Source organism: Camelus ferus, chromosome 10 (assembly GCF_009834535.1).
Source record: "Camelus ferus isolate YT-003-E chromosome 10, BCGSAC_Cfer_1.0, whole genome shotgun sequence".
Taxonomy (NCBI): Eukaryota; Metazoa; Chordata; class Mammalia; order Artiodactyla; family Camelidae; genus Camelus; species Camelus ferus.
The window spans coordinates 30881958-30902948 of record NC_045705.1 but is presented as its reverse complement, the minus strand read 5'-3'; the positions used below and the strand labels follow the sequence as shown (position 1 = coordinate 30902948).

Below are 20991 nucleotides of genomic sequence, written 5' to 3'. Positions count from 1 at the left end.
TAGTATTACTTCTAGAGGGGGGCAGGTTGTAATCAAGCATTTGGGGGATGCTTTTGTAGTGCTGGCAATATTTTATTTCTTGACCTGGATGGTTGTTACATAAGTGTTAGCTTTATAATTATTCTTTGAATTGTACATAAATGTTTTGTGCAGTCTTTTGTATGAATGAAGGCTCTCGTGATTTAAAAGTATCACAGTCCATCCAAACAGTGGAATACTATATAGCCATTGAAAAGAACAAGACAGCTCCATATGCATGGATTTAGGGGGGAAGAAACAACCAAACCAAAGTGAAGTACAATGTTTAGTGTGCTACCTTCTGTGTAAAATTTAAAACAGAATACATCTGCTTCTAATGCTTTTGTCTATTTAGACTGCCTCTAGAAAAACACACAAAAATCAGGTGACAGGGAATTGGACAGCTATTCCTTTTTTGTACCTTTTGGATTTTATACCCTCTGCATATTCAAAAAATAAAATAATTTAAAAAAACCTCTTTTGCCTTTCATGCCTTGGAGCACCTAAGATTTTTCGTCTCTAACCAATTTATTGCCCATAAGGATGTGAGTCACAGCCCAACATGATGCACCTGGCGACCTCCAGCAAGTCAGGGACAGTCTCTGGTCCCCATTGTTTCCTCTGCTGCAGAAGAGGCAGGCTGGGCACGTGCTCCTCTCAGGTCCCGTCGCTTCCCAGCCACAGGCTGTCCTGTCTCCCCTCCCTCTTCTTGGCCCTCCTCTTCCACCACCCTCACCCTCTTGTCTCTTGCCTCACTTCTCTCTACTCCCTTCTTTGACTTGACTCTTCTTGACTCTCTCCTATTTTTTTTTCCTTTCGCTTCCTCACCAATCCTCACTGCCTTCCCCTAGCCCCATACTTGGCTTCTCTTCCTTCTGCCCCCCTCCCTCACACTAGAATCCAGCCCTTCCTAGAGCCCCAGAAGGCAGATTTCCTGCCCCAGCTTTCCACTCACGAGTGTGACCCTGGGCAAGTCACTGACCTCCAGGGCCTTAGTGTCGTCTTAGTTACATGAGCTCACAAGGGTGGAGGCACTCAGAACAGTGTGGGGCACTCAGAAAATAATGTCCCCCCTTCATAAGGAGCTGTTAGCTCCAGGGTTGTGGTTTATCAGACTTTCCCTGCTCTGCTCAGAATTGCTTAGAATCTGGATCCTGCTATTCCAAAATCTTCGAATAACAGCGGGTCCCTGGATGCAAGTCTCGGGAAGAGGCCTCTGGTGCACTTTGGGAGGAAGGATGGGGAGGACTTGCTGGTGTGTGAATGGACACAGGAGGCTGGAGCTGCTCAGAAAGTGGGAGTCAGTTCAGCCCATTTCCAGAGATTTGGGGCCCTGGGTCTTTTACGGGCTTCCTTGCCCAGGCCCCTTGGGTTTGGCCAGCCTGGGGGCAATGGAACCTCTTTCTTCTCCTGAGGCCCCTTGAGACTTAGGCCTCAGAGCACATAGCGGACCTGGCCTGCTGCCTGCACGCACGCACGGACAAGAGCACCAGCGAAGCCTCTATGGTCGCCCCAATGCCGCCCAGGCGCCTTGGCTTGAGACTTAAGGCTCTTTGCTTCCAGGCACAAGGATGGAGCTCACTGTCCCTTGTTCTCTCCCGCCTCCTTGCCTTTACTCAGGCTGGTTCCTCCATGAGACATGCTCTTTCCTTTGCATGTTTTCCCACCTGAGGCCCTGACCTAATTAACTGTTCCCCAACTCACCTAGGACCCCTTGCGCCCCTGCCTCCCCGAAGAACCATACTGTCTGCTTACATGTCTGTTCCCTCTGTGAGCTCCTAGAGGCCCAGGGCAGGCCACATTCATGTTTGTGTCCCCTTACCAGGCCCAGCACATGGAAGACCCTCAATAAAAAGTTAATGATGAAATGAATGAATGAATAGATACGTAAGCATATAAACAAACCAAACCAAGACAAGAATGAATGCATGAACGAACACATCGGCGGGGACCTGGATCTCAAGCAGTTGACCCACCCCCAACAGGCATCCAGTCGGCTGGGACTAGGCCTTCTTGACGGGAAAGTGGGGACAGCCATGGAGCTGATGCCAAGTCAACCCACCTCTCCCCTCCTCTTGGGGAGGGGTTTTGGTCAGATTCCTAGGGAGTCCAGGAAACTAGTGACCCGGACATCTTGGAGAATCCCAAGTGTGGATGCAAAAAAATCAGTGAATGTAGGTGAAATCGATCTGATGGTGAACCCAGACCTGTGAATCCCGGGTCTTTGCTGCAAGTGAAGAAGCACCTGGTCTTCCACTGACAGGAAGGAGGCAAGCTAGTCTTAGTGGGAAGGGGATATAAAGTGAAGGGTTAGACTACACAGGGAAGGAAGTTGAATCTTCAAGAAGTTCTTCCCTAGGGTGAGTGGCTACAGCTCAGTGGTAGAGTGCACTGCATGAGGTCCTAGGTTCAATCCCCGGCACCTACAGTGAGAAAAATAAATAAAATAAAAAAAGAAGTTCTTCCCCAGAGAAGTGGCCTCACCAGACATCAATGGATCAAACAGTGCCTCTATGCACTCTTCTGCCCTCCAGACTAGGTTGGGAGCTCCCTGAAGGCAGGGATCTTGTCCAATACTTTTCTATTTTCCCGGTACTCAGCATAAAACCTGAAACTCAGTTAGTACTGGCAGGATGCATAGATGGATGGATGGAGGGATGGATAGATGAGTGCATGGGTGGATGGATGGATAGATGGATGATGAATGGATGGATAAGTTGATGAATGGACCAATGGATGAACTGGATATATGTGGACAAACAGATGGAAATATAGACCGATGGATGGATGAGTAACAGACGGATGGGCTGATATATGAACACACAGATGTCCAGATGGACAAGTAGATAAACAGATGGGGTGGATGGATGATGGACTAATATATAAATGGATGAATGAATAGACAGTTGGATAAGCTGGTGGACAAATAAATGTATGGCTGGCTTGATGGGTGGATAGATGTATCGACAAACAAACAAATGGATGGGACAATAGATGAATGGATGGACAGACAAGAAAATTTGTAAACTAGGAAGATTGGATTGATATTAAGGCATTGGTAAGGGGCGGGGAAACAGAAATCTGATCTGGGAGTAGAGCACCTAGGGATTGGGAAGAAGGGTGGGACTCAGGAAACTGGGAGGAGAGGGTGTAAGAACCCTTCTGGTGGAATGGGAGCCTGTGTGAAGGGACTTGGAGGGAAGGGGAAAGCAGCACTGTGCTGAGGCCCCTGACCCAGAGCCTGAGCCCAGGCCCAGGCTGGATAGAACCGAAGTGTTGAGGGGCCCAAGGGCCCAGAAAAGAGCCAGACCCGGCAGTCTGCTGGATCAGAGCCCCCAGCCAGTCAGGCCGACCCTAGAAAGTGGAGGCCCCAAGGGGCCACCCTTATCAGCTCTGTCCCCAAGGAAGTGATTGTTGGCCACATGGGGGTCTCAGGAGAAGTAGGTGTTTGTGGGTTAGGGGTTAGAGAGCCTTGGCAGGGCCTGGGGACAGCAAAGGCTTCCCGCTGGTGGAGCTAGCCTTGCTCCCTCCCACTCTTCCTCCCCACCCTAACCCCAAGGCCGCCCCTCATAGTCCCAGCTTCCTCTGGGCAGGGGGCCTGGCCCCCATGGCCTCCCAGGCCAGGCCCTGGAGCACCACCTGCCCCAGCCGGCCAGAGACTTCCTGTAGCGCAAGAGATTTATGCAAACGGGCTGGGGTGGTGATGTCACCCCAAGGGGACTATCTCCCAGCGGCAGGCCTTCGATAAAATCAGGAACTTGCGCTGGCCCTGCAATGTCAAGGGAGGGGGCTCACCCAGGGCTCCTGTAGCTCAAGGGGCAGGCCTGTGCCCTGCGCCCGCCCCAAGTCCGTCCAGCCCCTGACGGGGCGCCCCATCCCGAGGGGCTCCGCACTGGCTCCCACTGAGGCAGGGGACCCGATCAGCTCGGAGCTCGGCTGGATGTTACAGGCGTGCAAAATGGAAGGGTTTCCCCTCGTCCCCCCTGTGAGTACTGGGACTCCTCTACCAGCCCAACCCGCGGTCCTCGGTCGCCCGCCCGCCTGCCCGCCAGCCCGCCAGCCCACCGTCTTCCCTCCCGCTATCAGTGGGAAGTTGGTGTTTCCTCCCTGGAGCTCCTGGCCTGAGACCCAGCGAGGGGCCATTGGCCTTCTCAGAGCATGCCCCGGCGGGCTGAGGGCTGGGCCCGTGGTGGGGCTGTGATCGGTGGGGCCTGAATGGTTATTTATAGATAGGACTTGTGGGGCAGGCCAGAGCTCCAGGGCAGGGTGTTGGGCTGAGGATGGTGAGGGTGGCAGAGGAGATGGGGAGACTGGCGCGGGGCAAAGCCAGTCCCCAGGACAGTAAAGACTTGGGGGCAGAAAGCAACAGGCCAGAGGTCTCAGCCCATGGCCTGCGTACTCCTGGAGACCGAGGCTGCCTTAAGCCTGGGCCCCCACACCCAGGCTGGGGCCTGGCACAAAGGACCTGGTTGTTGACCCAAGGGTCCGGGCCTTGGGCCACAGGTCCTGAGTGGCGGAGGCAGGGTAGAGCAGGCGCTGGGCTGGAGCAGTGAGGGAAGCGGGGGCTAGCACCTGCAGCTGGGGTTGGGTTAGGGCTGGGCATAGGGGAGAGGAGGGCAGGGGCTCGGGTTGGGGACAGCCTGGGCCTGAGATCGGGGCGGGGGTGGGACCTGGTCAAGTGCGAGACTGGAGTGAAGGCAGGGGCTGAGGCTGGAGGTGAAGAAGCAGGCGTCCCAGGGGACCCTGGGGAGGCAAGGGCAGCCGTCTGGGGCAGACCCCCTCTGCTTCTGCTCGCAGTGACAGTTGCAGCCTTTGGCAGGTGTCTGACCTGGGCCCCTCTGAGAGGACCCCTCTCTCTTTTCCCACCCTGTCCCCACTCAGCAGGGATGGGGAGTCCTGGGGGGAGCTGGGAAGGGCTCGGCAGGGCCGGCCCACCTGACTCAGCTTTCCCGGCTTGAAGGCAGCTCCCTTCCCCCTCCCCACCCCAGCCAGGCCTCAGAGCCCTGGGGAGGCACCCCAGGCTTGACATCCTGCTGTGGGTCTGCTCTGCCTACAACCTAGTGCTGGGCTCCTGGCCTCCTCATTTGGCCAGACACAGAGAGAACCAGCCGGCCAGCCCCCACCGTGCTCTGTCCCACACTTCTCCGACCTGGGACTGAGGAGATGGGGGCAGGGATTGGTATTCAGGGGGTGATGGAGGTGGTCCCAGGAAGAGCCAGCTCTGCCTCAAGAAAGCCACAGGCCCAGGGGCTTAGCCACCCTGCCTCTGACCCTTGACCTCCCGATCCCTGAACTGCAGGTAGAGCTGGGCAGGAGGCACATCATCGTGGTCTCCAGCACCAAACCCCCCAGCCCCTCCTCCCGGCCCAGGGACTACTCAGAGTGGCTCCCGGGAGGGTGGCCTCCCGAGGCAGCGCTGGTCCCCAAACCAAGCCCCGAGGGCCAGAGTTATGGTTGTGCAATCCTTGGGCACACGCTGCGGGGGTGGGGAGAAGCCTGATAACTGTTGGGAAGCCTCCGGGTGTGCACGTCCCTGTGCCTGTGCCAGTGGGGCGGGGGGTAGGGAGGGAGAGGAGGGTGAGGATCAAGGCTCTGGCCGGACCACAGCCCCCAAAGCCTGCCTGGGTGAATCCTGTAAAATTCATCAGTGTAAACGGCCACTGGTCATTGTGGGGGCCCTGAGCCTGCCTGGGGCCCAGGCACCAGCTGTAAGAGAGAGTGGGGGTTTGGGGTGGAGACTGTGGCAGGAGGACAAGTGTGTGTGCTGTGAGGACGAGTGTGCAGGATACGAGTATAAATGTGTGCGTTAATGTACCTGGAGGCAAGTGTGTGGATACGTGTGTTCATCCGAGTGACTGCGTGTGGCTACAGGTGGGTATATAATGGTGTGTGTATGACATAAGTGTGTGTCAATGTGAGTGACCCCTAGAGTGAGTGTGAGGGGTGTGAGTGGACCTGTGAGTGTGAGTTCACTGTGGGGGTGGGGTATAAGTGTGTCATGGGGAGTATGTGTGTGTTTGGGGGGTGTAGGTGCATCAGTGGGACTGTGAGAGGGCGACTATGTGAGGCTGGGGCTGGGCACGCAGTGGAATGTGTGTGAGTGTCAGGTGACTGTGGGGAGCATGGCTCCCTCAGCCCTGGTCCTCTTCTGACCTCTGACCTCCAGGGTCCCTGTCATCCCCTTTCTGCAAGAGCCAAGGCTCTTGCTCTCCTGGGCCCCCTGCTCCCACTCTGTGTGGCCTCTCCCAGTTCCAGGCAGAGAGAGGGCTGTAGGCCTGGGGCAGGCACTCTGTCTGGGAGGGTGGTGTGGACCCCACATCCTGGGGGCTGCCAACCTGGCTGGGGTCTCCTCGCCACAGTCCGAGGCCCGACATCCTCCTCTCTCAGCAGCCATCGGAAGACCTGGTTCCCTATGACACGGATCTGTACCAACGCCAAACGCACGAATATTACCCCTATCTCAGCAGTGATGGAGAAAGCCACAGCGGTGAGTACAGGGCCCAGCCCCGCCCCCAATTCCCCATCTGGCCTGCGCACTGGAGGAACTGCTTGTTCTGGGAAGAGGGGAAAAAGAAGACATGTTTACAGGGCTTCTTTGGAATTCTGAGAATCAGATCCAGCTAACTCTCGGGAATGTGAATTCGCTACCCTAAACCCCAACACTCCTGCACCCCACACCCCCCCAGCTGGCATTATGGAACATCTCTGGTGTTCCAAGGCACGGGGTTAGCTTCTTTCACATTTATCTCCATGTCCAATCCTTTTGGCCATTTTGCAAACGAGGAAACAGGCTAAGCTGGCTGTAGGACTTGTACAAGGCGGCCCGGTTGGTCAGTGGATCCCAGCTCTCTGCTCCAGCTCCAGTGATTCCTCCCCCCACCCCCTCCGTGTCCCTCTTCCTCTCCGTTCCTGTCACCCCCTTACCCTGATCTCCTGTGGGTGCAGCCCCGCTCCCTGCTGTGTGTGCCTAGCTACGTTTCTCCATTGACATTTCGGGCGGGGTAATTCCACGTGAGGCCTGTCTTGTGTGTTGGAGAATGTTAGCAGTATCCCTGGCTTCTACCCACTAGATCACGACAACCAAAAATGTCCCCAGCACTGCCAAATGTCCCCTGTAGGGGAAGAATCACCCCTATTTGAGAACTGCTGAGCTAAAGGAGTCTCTCAGGACCTCCTCATTCAGCAGGGGCTGAAGCCCCCAGTTCGCTAGGGGTGTTGGTGGGATGGGGCCAAGGGCAGGGGCTTTTTCTGTCTGGGTCTAACTGCCACTCCAAGGCCCAGCCTCGATCCTGAAGCAAATTCAGGGGAGGAGAGAGAGGCATTCAGTGCCTGGGACCTGGGCAGCGGGCTGAGAGAGGCCACTTGAATTGGATCTTGGCATATGGATGGGATATCCCTGGTCCAAAGGTGAGGTGGCCCAGTTCATGGGTCTTCACTGGGGGATTCTCCAGGGGGTCTGAGACCGAGGCAGGCTGGACACCAGAGTGTCTGCAGCCTCAAAGGGACAGACATGCTGTGTGCCACATCTGAGGAAGTTTGCACTCCTGAAGGCCACACCTGGGGGCCTGTAGCTTCATTCTGCTGGCACATTTAAACCTGATGGCCACACCCAGAGAGGCCATATGTGGCGAGTTCTTATTTACTCTCATATCCAAATGCCAAAACTTGTGAATAGCTTCACCTGGAGCTCACAGCTGACAGCCATTCTAAAGACTATACCTGGAAGCCTCGTCTTGGGCGTAGGTGGCGGACGTGTCTCCAGGCTTCTTTCAGAACCCCAGGGTTAGAAAGGCTTTTAAAATATCTTCTTTTTCATCCTTTTAAGCTTATTTATAGTTCTACAAGAAATACATCCTTTCTGTGGAAAATCCAGACAATTTAGAGAGAAAGTCTCCCTCATCCAACTCTATGCCCAGCTCCCCCAGCCAAGATGAAGGCCTGGGCCTCCCTGACCAGAGACCAGCAAGCAGTTCAGGCCCCTCCCGGCTTGAGGACTGGCGCCCCCTGGTGGCCCAGGCAACAGGATGGCTTAGGTCCCAGCTAGCTTAGCCCGGCCAGCAACCCCTTGCAGCATGAGAGATACTTTCTCCTCTGGCCTGACCCCTACTCAGTTTCACTGGGTGTGAGTGCATTTCCTTTGGGTCTTTTGAAGCCTCAGTTTCCCCTCCTGTAATAGTGGGGTGATGTTCATATATCTAGAAACCAGGTAGGCCTGGGGCTAGCTGATGGACTGAGTACTTGAGAGAAAGCCTGTGGTTTCCTGGCTCAATGCCCAGGCAGATCCCTGATACCTCAGGCGGGGGCTCTCGGAATGACTCCTGACTGGATGCCTGAGCTCCCCATGTGGGTCATAAAGGCCTGATTCCTTCAGAGACTCCTCCAGTATCCCCAGGGGTCCTGGTCCCTATGGGGCAACCTCCCCGCCCCACTGACGTCATTGCCCATCTGGGCATCTGTTCTGTCCCTTCTCTATACCTGTTGGAAGGTATTGCTGAAGACTCATGTGTAGAGACACCCCCCACAGTCTCCCACCAGTTCCTGCATGTCCTCTGCGTCTGTATTTTTAGGTAGTGAGGCTTACTGAAAAGGCACTGGGGCCAGACCTTGGTCTAGTCCTCGCTCCATCACTCACCAGAGTGTAACCTTGGAGCAAGTGACTTAACCTCTCTGAGCCCGTTTCCTCATGTATAAAACTGAGAGCATGAAAACACTAAATACACAGAGTTGCAACGATTAAATGAGGTAATGCATGTCATATATGAGGTAAGGTACTGAGTATGAGGCCCAGTAAACTTTGGAACATGGTATGTGAGTTTTACTGCATCCCCTGAGGCAAGGGGATAAAGCAGCCGGGAGAGTGGAGAAGCATAGAAGGCTCAATGTGACAGATCAACGGGGTCATTTCCCAGTGACCCAGCTGATGACAGACAGCCACCCACTCACCCAAGCATCCACTCTCCTTCCCCCCAGCCACCCCCATCCACCCACCCATCCTTCTGACACTTATCCAACCCACTTGCCCAATCATCCCCTCATTGGTCCATCCATCAAATAGACTCTGACCATATGCCATGTACCAGGTACTGATCTAGGCACTGGAGGCTCCATGATGGGCAGGCAAGGCAAGGCCACTGCTCTCATAGAGCTTAAGTCCAGTGCGGGAGAGAGCCAGTGAACAGTCAAATTGACAGACATGCACCATAAGTCCTGTGGAGAGCAGAGTAATGTGATTCGGAGTGTCTCTGGGGAGGGGCTACTGTAATTTGGGAGATCAGGGAAGGCCTCTGAGGAGGTGGCAGTTGAGTGGAAATCTGAGTGCAGGGAAGGAATGTGCACGAAAAGGCAGGTGGGGCAGTTGTTCTGGGCAGAGAGAGAACAGCGGTGCCAAGAGCAGGGGGGAGCTCGGCCGAGGACCAGAGTGGCCGGTGAGCCCAGGGGGCAGAAATAAACTGAAGCCTAGTGTCTGCAGCGGGCAGATCACACAGGGCCTGAAGGTCATGGCAGGAGTGTGGATTTTACCCACACCTGATGGGAAGCCACTGGAGGGTTTTGAGCAGGGAAATGACATGATCTTGAATAACCTTTTGTGTGTGTGGGTATGGGTGTGTGTGTTTGGTGAAAATCTAAATAAATTGTAAATGTTTGCTTTTAATTATTAAAACAAGAAATATCCATTACAAACATTTAAAAAATATGACAGCGTATCAAGTAAAATATTTCCCTCTTTCCATTCTTAGTCCTCACTGGTAGCACCTTGGACTATGCCTGCAGATACTTTATTCTACATACATAATCCTATGTGTTTGTAGGTTATACCTACATACGTGCATATTCTATCCATTCAAAAATGGAATTGGAAGGGTGGGGGTATAGCTCAAGTGGTAGATCGCATGCTTAGCATGCAGGAGGTCCCAGTTTCAATCCCCAGTACCTCCCCTAAAAACAGTAAGTAAATAAATAAACCCAATTACCTTCCCCCACTAAAAAAATGTAAATGTAGTATCATGCTGTTCTGCAATTTGTTACTTTTTACATAAACTTATCATAGTCATTTCTCCATGACATATATAGCACGTTAGAGGTAGATAAAAGCTATTTTTCCAGCAGGAGGGTATAGCTTAAATGGTATAGAGAACATGCATGAGGTTCTGAGTTCAATCCCCAGTACCTGCTCTAAGAATAAGTAAGTAAATAAACCTAATTACCTCCCCCCTCAAAAACAAAAAAAGAATAAAGCTATTTTTCCAGTCTTTCTACGACAGGGCTGTGTAAATGTATACATGAAGATTTGAAATAGAGACAGAACAGTATTTATTCATCCATTCACAAACATTATTGAGTGCCTTCCATATGTAGGTGGAGATGAATCTGGCTTGGTTTTTTACTTTGAGATATTATCTATTCACTTGTACTATTAAAGATGAGAATTTGAGTCTAGTTATTTACAACACACACATTCACACACACAGTCTCCACACATAGCAAAATACAGTAATTTTCCCCTTTTTTTCATTTTATTGCTATAATTGGCACCCAACACTGTGTAAGTTTAAGCTGTGATAGCATGACCTCACACACGTGTGTATTGTGAAACGATTACCACGTAAGTTTAGTGAACATCCATCCCCTCATATAGTTAACAAAAAAAATGTTTTCCCTTGTGATGAGAACTTTTAGGAAACACTCTCTTAGCAACTTTTGAATATACCATACAGCAGCTTTCACTCTGTCATCTTGTACATTACATCCCAGGACATATTTCTCTTACAACTGGAAGTTTGGATCTTAGACCATCATCACCTGATTTCCCCTGTCTCCCAACCCCCACCTCTGTAAACCATAAATCTGATCTCTTTTTCTGAGTTTAGTTTTTGTTTTTAGGTTCCACCTGTAAGTGAGATCCTACAGTACTCATCTTTCTCTGTATTATAACTTTTGTTAAATCAGTATCTGAATTTTCTGTTATTAGGACCATGTGATTATTACTCACAGCTTGGCCACATGGTGTACTTTGATTACCTGTATTTTCTCGCCGCCATGTTTCTGAGGGGCAGAGTAGCAGGGAGATAGAGCCCTCATTCTGAAACCAGTCTGCTGGGAGCCACACCCCATCTCCCCATCACTGGGTGGGGTGACCACGGGCAAGGTCTTTCGCCCCTCTGTGCCTCAACTTCTTCTTAGTGATATTTACTTCACAGGATTGCTGTAAGGATTGAGTGGGTTACTGTATGTAAGATGCTTAGAACAGTGAATTAAATAAGGATTTGTTATTCATATCATTATGGCTCCTAAGAAAGGAGGTGTGGGAGGTGGTTTGGTTGTTGCTGTTTGTTTTATCTCTCAGTTGATTAATAGTTGTTTGGCTTGCTATAGAAATCTAGATTGAAAATAATTTTTTTCCCTTAGAATTTGAAAGCATTTTTCTAGTGTCTTCTGGTTACTAGACGTTTTTCTTAGGAAGTCTGACCTCATTCCATGTCCTCTTTTTGAATGTGACCAATTTGGGGTTTTGCTGATTTTTTTCAGTTTGTCTAGTTTTGTTTTGTCTATCTGGAAGTTTTTAGTATCTTCTCCCAATACCTAGTGGCTCCACTGAATAAGGTTTTAAAAAGATCACTCTGACTGCCCTGTGGAGAATAAATGGGGAGGAGACAAGAGTAAGAATGGGGAGAAAGCCCAGTAGGAAACCACTGGAATGATCGAGGAGCGAGATGACAGTGGATTGGACAAGGGTGGTGGCAAGAGAGACAGAAGGGAGTGGACAGATTCAGGATAGATTCTGAAGGAAGGGCACGTAACATTTGTTGTTTATTATTATTTTAAATTGTGGCAAAATACACATAATATAAAATGTACCACCTAACCATTTTCAAATGTACAGGTCAGTGGCGGTAAGTACCTTCACATTGTTGTACAACAATCACCACCGTCCATCTCCACAACTCTTTATATCTTGCAAAACTGAAATTCCGTACCAATTAAACAATAACTCCCCATTGCCACCCCCCTCAGCCCCTGGCAACCACCATTCTACTTTCTGTTTCTATGAATTTGACTACACTAAGTACCTCATGTTAGTGGAATCATACAGTATTTCTCTTTTTTGTGGCTGGCTTATTTCACTTAGGATATAATGTCCTTAAGGTTCATCCATGTTGCAGCATATGTCAGAATTCCCTTCCTTTTTAAGGCTGAATAATATTCCACTTTATGTATATATCACATTTTGTTCATCCATTCAGCTGTTGATGGACAGGTGGGGTTGCTTCCATGTTTTGGCTATTGTGAATAATGCCGCTGTGAACTGGGTGTACAAATATCTCTTTGAGACTTGGCTTTCGGTTATTTTGGGGTATATACCCAGAAACGGAATTGCTGGATTATAAGGTAATTCTATTTTCAATTCTTTCAGGAGCTGCCATATTGTTTTTCACAGTGGCTGCCCCATTTTACATTCCCACCAACAGTGCACAAGGGTTCCATTTCTGTACATCCCTTGCCAACACTTTTTATTATCTATTTTTTTTGATAACAGCCATCCTAATGGGTGTAATAGGATTTGTTACGTGCAGTGGGATTGATGAAGGAAATAGTTTTCCAAAGCATCACCCTTCTCTCCATCCTTCCATGTTTCCATACACTCTTTCATCCTTTCATGCCATGGATAATCCACCAATTTATTCACACATTCATCTAATCATCCACTCATTCATCTTTCCGATTGTCTTTCCCTCTCCCTACCAAACCCTCCATCCACCTCCCACTGACTTGTCCCTCTAATAGACATATACTAACCAGGTGACATTTATATGCGAGGTGACTTTGCTAGGTGCTGTGGAATGAATAGAACACTGGTTCTGCCAGATTCATCTTTGGAGCAAGAGAGAGAACTAAAAGCTTACTTAGGATAAAATATAGAAAGTAACAAGGGAGGAGATATGGGGCTTTCTACTCTCTGGGACTTCAGTTTCCATATCTGAACAATTTGTAGGAGGGCTGGGCTTAAGGAGCCAACATCCAATGGTCTGTGATGTCCTGTAAAGGTTTTTTTCCTCAGTCCTTGCTTTCTTAATTCCTCATCTTCCTTCTATGTCTTGATCTTACTTCTCCTCCCCTGGGGAGAGCTCTGGCTTCAAGCTGGGGTTTCTGCTCTGAGGAGATAAGGTCAACTGAATGACACTTAAGGCTTGAATTTTGTGTGTGTGGGGGGATTGTTTTGAATATCATTTTATTTTTGTCCTGGTGACATACAGGTATTAGTGACATCAAAAAACCGAGTAAGAATAGGGGCATGTGGGTAGGACTTTGGTCCCAGATTGGGAGCTGGTTTAGAGGAAGGAAATTAAAGTTCTAGATGAATGGGTCCTTGCTGGCTGGATGAATGAAGGTTCAAAGATGTATGAATGGATGAATGATGGATGGATGGATTAAATTACAGATGATGAATAGGTGGATGACAGATGGATGATGGTTTGATGATGGATAGATGGATGGATGGATGATGGACAGATCGTTGTTGGATGATGGATGGATGGGTTAAGGGTGGATGATGAATGATGGATGAGGGGTAGTTGATGGTAGACAGACAAATAGATATGGGCAGTCTGCAAAGTCTCTCTGTCACTCTGAGTCTTACTTGAAGCTTTCATTAGCAGTCTTGTTCCTCAGAGTGGTATGGTACAGTGGTAAGAGTTTAGTTTCTGGAGTCATACAGGTGGATTTGGACCCTGACTCTACCAATGACTACCTGTGGACAAGTAACTTAATCTCTTTGAGTCATCGTTTCCTTATATGCAAAAGGAAAATCATATTAAAGAGGCCACATTGACAGAGCTAAGGTGAGGATTAAATGTGATAATTTGGATTAAGAACTTGGCCCAGGGCCTGGTACATAAAAAACACATTAAAAGTTAAGTGTTATTAGTCATTTAATCAAACATTGATTGAGGCCTACTATGTGTTGGGTCCCTAAAAGGTAGTAGAAAGGAGGATCCGGAGCTATCTCCAGATGTGCAAATGACATTGTATTCTTTTGAGAAGCAGAGAGACATGCTAAGGGGACATAAATGGCAAGATGGCCTGGGTGACCTATTGAAGGGATAAAAAGGAATAAAGCAGTGCATTCATGAACAGTCGCCCAGAAACGAGGTCCCAAAGAGCCCAGGAGTGCTGACCTTTGCATTAGGACAGACGCCTAGTGTCGTGTTCCTTCAGAGGGCCCCACCCTTGGCACGTCTCTGCCTACCAAACAGACAGCGTTTATTACATAATTGCCTGAGTGCTCAAATCAAGGGTAAAGGCGAGGTTTCCATTGGGCCTTTTGAAACCTTAATTGTAGCCCGAGAGTCTCTGTTGCAGGTTTCAGGGAACCCTGGAGCAGGGTTCCAGAGCCTCACTGAGCCAGGGAAACTCTAGGATCCTGTTAAAGGCCAGATTCCCAGGTCCCTCTCAGTGCTGCTAATCCCATGGGTCCCTGGTAGGCCCCTAAATGCATGCTTTTCCAGCCCCCAAAGTGACTCTGAAGAGAGTGTACTGAGCCCCACCATGGGAAGTGCTGGTCTCGGGCTGGGCCCACCGGAGTGAGCCTGTGCATCTTGTGTGGACCTAGGGCAGAGGTGGAGGGAAGCAGGAGAGAAAGAGGGCCCTCAGGGTCCCCCCAACCCTGGGACTGGAGGGCGTGTGAGGAAGTGGGGGTTGGTGGGCAGGATAAGGCTTTCTGTAAAGAGCTGGGCACTTCAGCCTGAGCAGGAAAAGGCAAAAATGGGAAGATGCCAGGAGTGGGGCTGGAAGGTGGATTTACAGCTAAAGAGGAACCCAGATCCACTCACCAAATCCCAGAACCCCCACAAGTCCCACCTCTAAAAGACAGAGCCAATTCTCCCACAGAGAATTTCTGGATCTTGTTAGCTCATGGCAGGATGAAAGCACCAATTAAGTGTGGTTCGTTTTGTTTTGCCTTCAGATTTGGATAATTTTGTAGGGGAGAGTCAGAGAGGGTTCTCAGACAGCTAGGATTCATCATTCATTCATTCACTCAGGAAATGTTTGTTGAGTGCCCAAACTCAATTCAAGTGTGTCAAGGCCCTGGGAATACAGAGATGAACCAAGTCGGTCACTGCCATTGGTGCAACGCTGGGGCCCAACTCCAGCCTTGGGGAGATAGTCGCAGCCAGGGCCCCTCAAACTATTTCTCTGGGCCACCGACTAAGGTGGCAGGGAGCAAGAGGAAGAAGAGGAAATAACATATATTAAAGCATCTACTGTTTGCTCAAGGGTTGATTTAGGCTGTTTAGAATAAAACATTACTACTAATAATCATCATAATGATGACAATAGTTAATGTTTATTGAGTCTTACTTTGGGCCAGGTTCTAGTCTAAGCCCTTTGCAGGCATTAGCTCATTTACTCCTCACAAGAGGTCTATGAGACAGGTATAATTACTTGCCCCATCTTACAGTGAGATAGCAGGCTTAGCGAAGTAGACTGACCTGCCCTATGTCACATAGGGGTAAGTGGCAGAGCCAGGGATTCAAACCCAGCTCTGCCCGACTCCCAAAGCAAGTACTTTCTCTCCCCATGGGCCTCATGGAGGTGGGAGTCTGGGTTGCAGGTTAAATGATTCCGCATGTCAACAGGACTCAGTAACTACCCAGTTGGATCTCTGACTTCAACAGTGAGGAATCAGAGGCTCAGGGAGATAAAATGTCTTGTCCAGGGTCACACGGCGAAGCCACCACAGAGCAGGAATAGAAAGCGAGCTTCTGATAACAAGTGCAGAGCCAAAAATTACTGATGTCATTTCTTCGGGATGTGTGAGTACGTGTTTGCGAGAGAGGAAGAGGGAGACAGACGGACAGACACACACACACAAACACGAAGCTGGTGATGGTCCCTCTGTGGGACCATATGCTTGTCCTGGAGACACTGCCCTGGCCCAGCATCCTGAACACTCCCTCTCTGGGTCGCATGAGAAAACCCTTCTTGTCACTGTATCACCACATCTTCTCTTGGACCCAAAATTGTACCCAGGAAGTCCTCAGACATGTGGTAGTTTTTGTTCCTAGAAAAAGTGCTCAGAGAAATCATGTTGAAGACTGGCTCCCGTCCCAGACAGGGCTCCCAGAGGCATGTAGTTGTTCCCCAAACTTGAATCCACCCCACCGCAGACTCTGAAATCACCCACGAGGGAGTTTCCAGGAAAGCCTCGGGTCCTGGCAACCTCGCTGGAACACAGGTGCCACTGCTTGAGGACCTGGCTTTGAAAGGGTAGCACCAGGGGCCTGGACAAGTTCTGGTGCATGAGGTGTCAGCCCTGTGGCTTTGCTGTCACAACTTGGCTAGGTGACGAGGCTGTGCGCTGTGACTGTGGGCAGCCAGTCAGCCTAGGAACCTCTGCTACATCTTAAGGGGAGGAGAGGGGACTCAGCATTCCCCAAGGGCCTACTCCAGGGCTAGGAGGTTTTACAAACATGAACGCTCAGTTTCCTCTTGGTGACTAGTATCCCCATTTTACAGGTGAGTCAACTGAGGCCAGAGGGGTCCATGACTGTGCCTGAGGTCACACAGAAAGTGAATGGCAGAGCCAGGATTCAGACTCTGGCTCCAAAGTCTGCGTCCTTGTGATCACATGGGAGGCAGGATAGAATAGTTGTTGAGGATGAAGGCTTTGCCTTAGACCTGAGTCCTAGCTCTGCCACTGACTGAGGCCTTTGACTTTGGGCGTGTTATGTGGTCTCTCCCAGCCTCAGTGTCCTCATCTCTAGAGCAGGGGTCAGAAAACAATAGGGTGGTTGGTGAGATAATTTATGTCAACTTGCAGGCCAGCCTGACCCATGGTGATAGCCGCCCCCAACATGGCCTGGCATTATTAGTAGTATTTTTAATAAGTATAAGCCTTTCCCGCCCTGCCCATCCTGCTCACCTGCGCTGCCCGGCTGTCCCCGCAGACCATTACTGGGACTTCCACCCGCACCACGTGCACAGTGAGTTTGAGAGCTTCGCCGAGAACCACTTCACGGAGCTGCAGAGCGTCCAGCCCCCCCAGCTGCAGCAGCTGTACCGCCACATGGAGCTGGAGCAGATGCACGTGCTCGACACCCCCATGGCGCCCACCCACGCCAGCCTCGGCCACCAGGTGCGTGCATGCAGCCCCCTAGCCAGCCTGGCCCGGGAGCCGGCGGCCTGTGGTGAGGCCTGGCCTCGCAGGAAACTGACACAGGCTCTTACTCAACTCAGCTTCCTGCCCCTCGGCGCCAACGGTGGCCGGAGCCTCAACGGCTGCCTCCTGACCCTCCATGGCTGCCTCCTGACCCTCCGACTGACCTCATGACCCCATACCCCTTATCTCCTGTCGCCCCACCATGGACAGAGCCCAGATCATTCCCACCCCCTCACTGATCCTCCCGAGCCCAACGGCCTCATTGCAGGCCCTCCTGAGCCCCGTGGGTTGCACCCTCCTCTCTCCCCCTGTCACTGGCCCCTCCTGGATCTGGCATCCAAGTCACTGAGCCCTACCTCTACTGGCCCCTCCCTCTCCCCACTGACCCTTTTACTAACTGCTCAGCCCTGCCAACCCTAATCCCAATCAGTGACCTCCTATACCCACCTCCGCTGACCTCCACTGCCCCCGCACACAGTTGTCACCCACTTACTAAACCCCATTCATGCAGGTGCCCTGCCCCACAGGGCCTCCTCACCCCAGGGTTGCTACCAGTCCATCTGTATGGCCCCTTTATGCATATGAGAAAGGCACCCCTTCCCCAGGCTGCCCAGCTCTGATACTAGGGGGATGGGTGGCGTTTTAGGAGCCCTTGGTCCCCACAACCTGCATCCTGTGTGTGGTGACCCTGCCCAACCTCCCAACCCAGCTTTCTCCCAAATCCTTCTGCCTCTCCCTGGCCTCCCCACCTCAGCACCCTGTCCTCTCACCCAGCCAACTCCTACCTGGCCACCCTGAGCATTGAACTGTCCCTCACTGACCTCAAGCTTCCTTCTGCCAGGTCTCCTACCTACCCCGGATGTGCCTCCCGTACCCCTCCCTGTCCCCGGCCCAGCCCAGCTCAGATGAGGAGGAGGGTGAGCGGCAGAGCCCCCCACTGGAGGTGTCTGACGGGGAGGCTGACGGCCTGGAGCCAGGGCCTGGCCTCCTGCATGGGGAGCCAGGTAGGGAGCCCAGCCCCAGCCCCGACCCAGCCCCCTGGCCTCACGGCCGCCCCGTGCCCACCCCGGCCAAGGCTGACGGATTTGGCAGTCATGGAACAGTGCTGAGTGTGTGTGTGTGTGTGTGTGTGTGTGTGTGTGTGTGTGAATGTCTGCCAGTGTGTCTTCACGTGTTTTTCTTGGGGGCATCTGTGACCGTCTGTCCCTGCGTGCGTGTCTGAGCACATGTGCTGTGGCCGGCGTGGCAGTGGGAGGGGAGTGAGCACCAGGCGTAGTCCACCCACCGGCAAGCACACCCGGGGTCCCAGGTCGGGGGAGGCAGGAGGGTCCCCAAGCGGGCGCTGACCACCTCCGGCCGCAGGCAGCAAGAAGAAGATCCGCCTGTACCAGTTCCTGCTGGACCTGCTGCGCAGCGGCGACATGAAGGACAGCATCTGGTGGGTGGACAAGGACAAGGGCACCTTCCAGTTCTCGTCCAAGCACAAGGAGGCGCTGGCGCACCGCTGGGGCATCCAGAAGGGCAACCGCAAGAAGATGACCTACCAGAAGATGGCGCGCGCGCTGCGCAACTACGGCAAGACGGGCGAGGTCAAGAAGGTCAAGAAGAAGCTCACCTACCAGTTCAGCGGGGAGGTGCTGGGCCGCGGGAGCCTGGCCGAGCGGCGCCACCCGCCCCACTGAGCCCAGGCCCGAGCCCGCCGGGCCCGCCAGGCCTCCCCGCTGGCCATAGCATTAACCCCTCGCCTGGCCCGGACACAGCGGGGGCAGTTCCCAGGGGCCAGGGGCAGGACTGTGGCGGGCCAGGCCTTGCCTCCCCGCCCACCCCCTTCTCCAAGCCCCCTGCCCACACCCTGCTTCGCCTCCCACCAGGACTCCAGCCCTGGCTCCAGGCCTCCTGGGCGTCTGGCCCCAGCAAAGGGTCAGCGGGCTTAGTACAACCAGGGGTACTTCCTTGGGAGTTCGAAGTCATCAAATCTGTGTAAATTGAACCCTCCTCTTTGGCATCTCTCCCATCCCTACACCTCGCCCCCCTCTGCTTCCTAAAGAAACTATTATTAAAGTTATTTTCAGTGAGTCATCTTGCAGCACAGTCTCTTTTAAATGTGTTGTGCACCTTGTCTGCCCACCCCCCGACCCACCCACCCCCACCAGCTCTCTGTTTTTCTCATTTGTCTATCGGAAGTTTCTCATTTACTGAGGATCCAACCCAATGCTGGACGCTGGGGACATAAGGACAGATGACACACAGTGCCTGACCAGGAGTCAGAGCCAGCAGAAAGAACCAGTCCTCAGTTGTTCTTAGAGAAATAAATCTTTCAAAAGACCTCTGCACCTGATAAATGTTGTTTTTAATTGCCTCAGTGAGGGTTAAACTCATACCTTTAGGTCATGGCCCCAGGGATGATGATGGCAGTAATAATGGCAACAGCACTGGATTATATGGCCATTTATTACATGTCAGCCTTAAGAAGTGCATCTAACTCTCAGCAAAAAAAAAAGGTGACAGTAAATATATGTATGTTCACGTATAACTGAAAAATTGTGCTTTACCCAGGAATTCTACACAACATTGTAAAATGACTATAACTCAATAAAAAATGTTAAAAAAAAGAAAGAAAGTGTGCCTAATATCATCCCATTTTATTGACTGGGAAACTGAGCCTCACAGAGGTCAACTGATTTGTCCAAGATCACACAGCAAGTAAGGGGTGGGCCGGATCCCACCCAACGTGGGCTGCCACGTCAGCGTGTGGTGGGAGGCTTCATGCGTCTGGAAGTGGGTATCGTGCGGCTCAGTCAGGAGCAGGAGTGAAGCCGCAAAGCATCCTCACTGAATCCATGTTGGCTGGACCCTGACACAGGTGAACCCCGCCCGTGCAGCCCGGTGTCTGGTCGCTCGCTCTGACTTCTGGCCCATACAGGGAAGAGACAGAAAAAGAAGAGCAGGAAAGTCTGTAAGTTTCCTGCTTCCAACAGCATGAGAAGGGGCGGCTGCCGGCCTGGGAGTGAGGAAACTTTCCTCAGCAGCCTCAGGCGGCAGAGAAGCCAGATTCTGGGGCAGACCTCCCACACACCTCCTCGCCCCGAGAGTTTGGTCTGGGGAGGCCCAACCATGACCTCCCTCTACACAGGTCTCAGGGCCCTGAGAAAAGGAAAGTGTTGCTCAGTCCCCTTTAATGAAGGCCCAGGAGCTTGAAGTGCAGTTTAAAAGCAGTTAAAATGGCAGAAAAGAAATGGATTTCGGTGTTAAAAGGGATGGTAAGTTTTGACCACGTGAACAAGGCTTGTGTACAGAATTCCTCTCTCCTGACGGTGAAGGATGAGTGACCTTCCCGTATATTGGGTCTTGCTTGTAGTGGGTCACCGTGCAATTTGCTGCTTTCTATGTAGCACCCAGTGTTCCCGATGTGACCCAGGAGGGGAGTGTGGGAGCAGTCACAGAGGGCAGAAAGTCACAGAGGAACAGTGAGGGGAGCATGAGGGCATTCAGAACATTCTGGCAGTAATTGTTGCATGAGTCCTTGTGACTTGAGCAAGCACTGCCTCTGCCTGTATCTCCCGCTTTGGGGTATAGAGATTTATCTCCATGTGCTCGCCTGCAGGCTCACCTAGCCCCTCCCCTTGGGTGATATCAGCCCCCAGGATTGCTCCGTCCTCCCCGGCCCTGGACGAAGCCCACCCAGGGTTCCACCGCATGAGGCCAGCCCGGGGCCCTGGAGCTGTGACAACTTGAGCAAACGTTTCTTCAGCATTTTCTATATGGCCAACCCTGCTCTAGTGGTCTTATCTGTAAACGCTCTTTGTACGTGGAAC

General features: G+C 51.8%; 1 protein-coding gene across 2 annotated transcripts; it reads left to right on the top strand.

The window, feature by feature from the left end:
- Positions 1-3728: 3728 nt before the first annotated feature.
- On the top strand, positions 3729-19262 carry SPI1 (Spi-1 proto-oncogene). 2 transcript variants are annotated; one of them, XM_032488629.1, is made up of 5 exons: positions 3729-4003; positions 6409-6505; positions 16965-17152; positions 18018-18180; positions 18539-19262. In XM_032488629.1, exons 1-5 carry the CDS (start codon positions 3959-3961, stop codon positions 18856-18858), a joined length of 813 nt encoding a protein of 270 aa, XP_032344520.1. In that variant the 5' UTR covers positions 3729-3958; the 3' UTR covers positions 18859-19262. The 2 variants fall into 2 exon arrangements, with proteins under 2 accessions (XP_032344520.1, XP_032344519.1); XM_032488628.1 differs by having other exon boundaries at positions 3761-4003; positions 6406-6505.
- The last annotated feature ends 1729 nt before the right edge of the window (positions 19263-20991 follow it).

Bases quoted from the DNA above. Each gene is read 5' to 3' on its own strand.
- SPI1 (XM_032488628.1), top strand. From the start codon at position 3,959: ATGTTACAGGCGTGCAAAATGGAAGGGTTTCCCCTCGTCCCCCCT. The intron at 17,153-18,017 runs GTGCGTGCATGC...TCCTTCTGCCAG, and splicing joins ACGCCAGCCTCGGCCACCAG to GTCTCCTACCTACCCCGGAT. The intron at 18,181-18,538 runs GTAGGGAGCCCA...CTCCGGCCGCAG, and splicing joins CCTCCTGCATGGGGAGCCAG to GCAGCAAGAAGAAGATCCGC.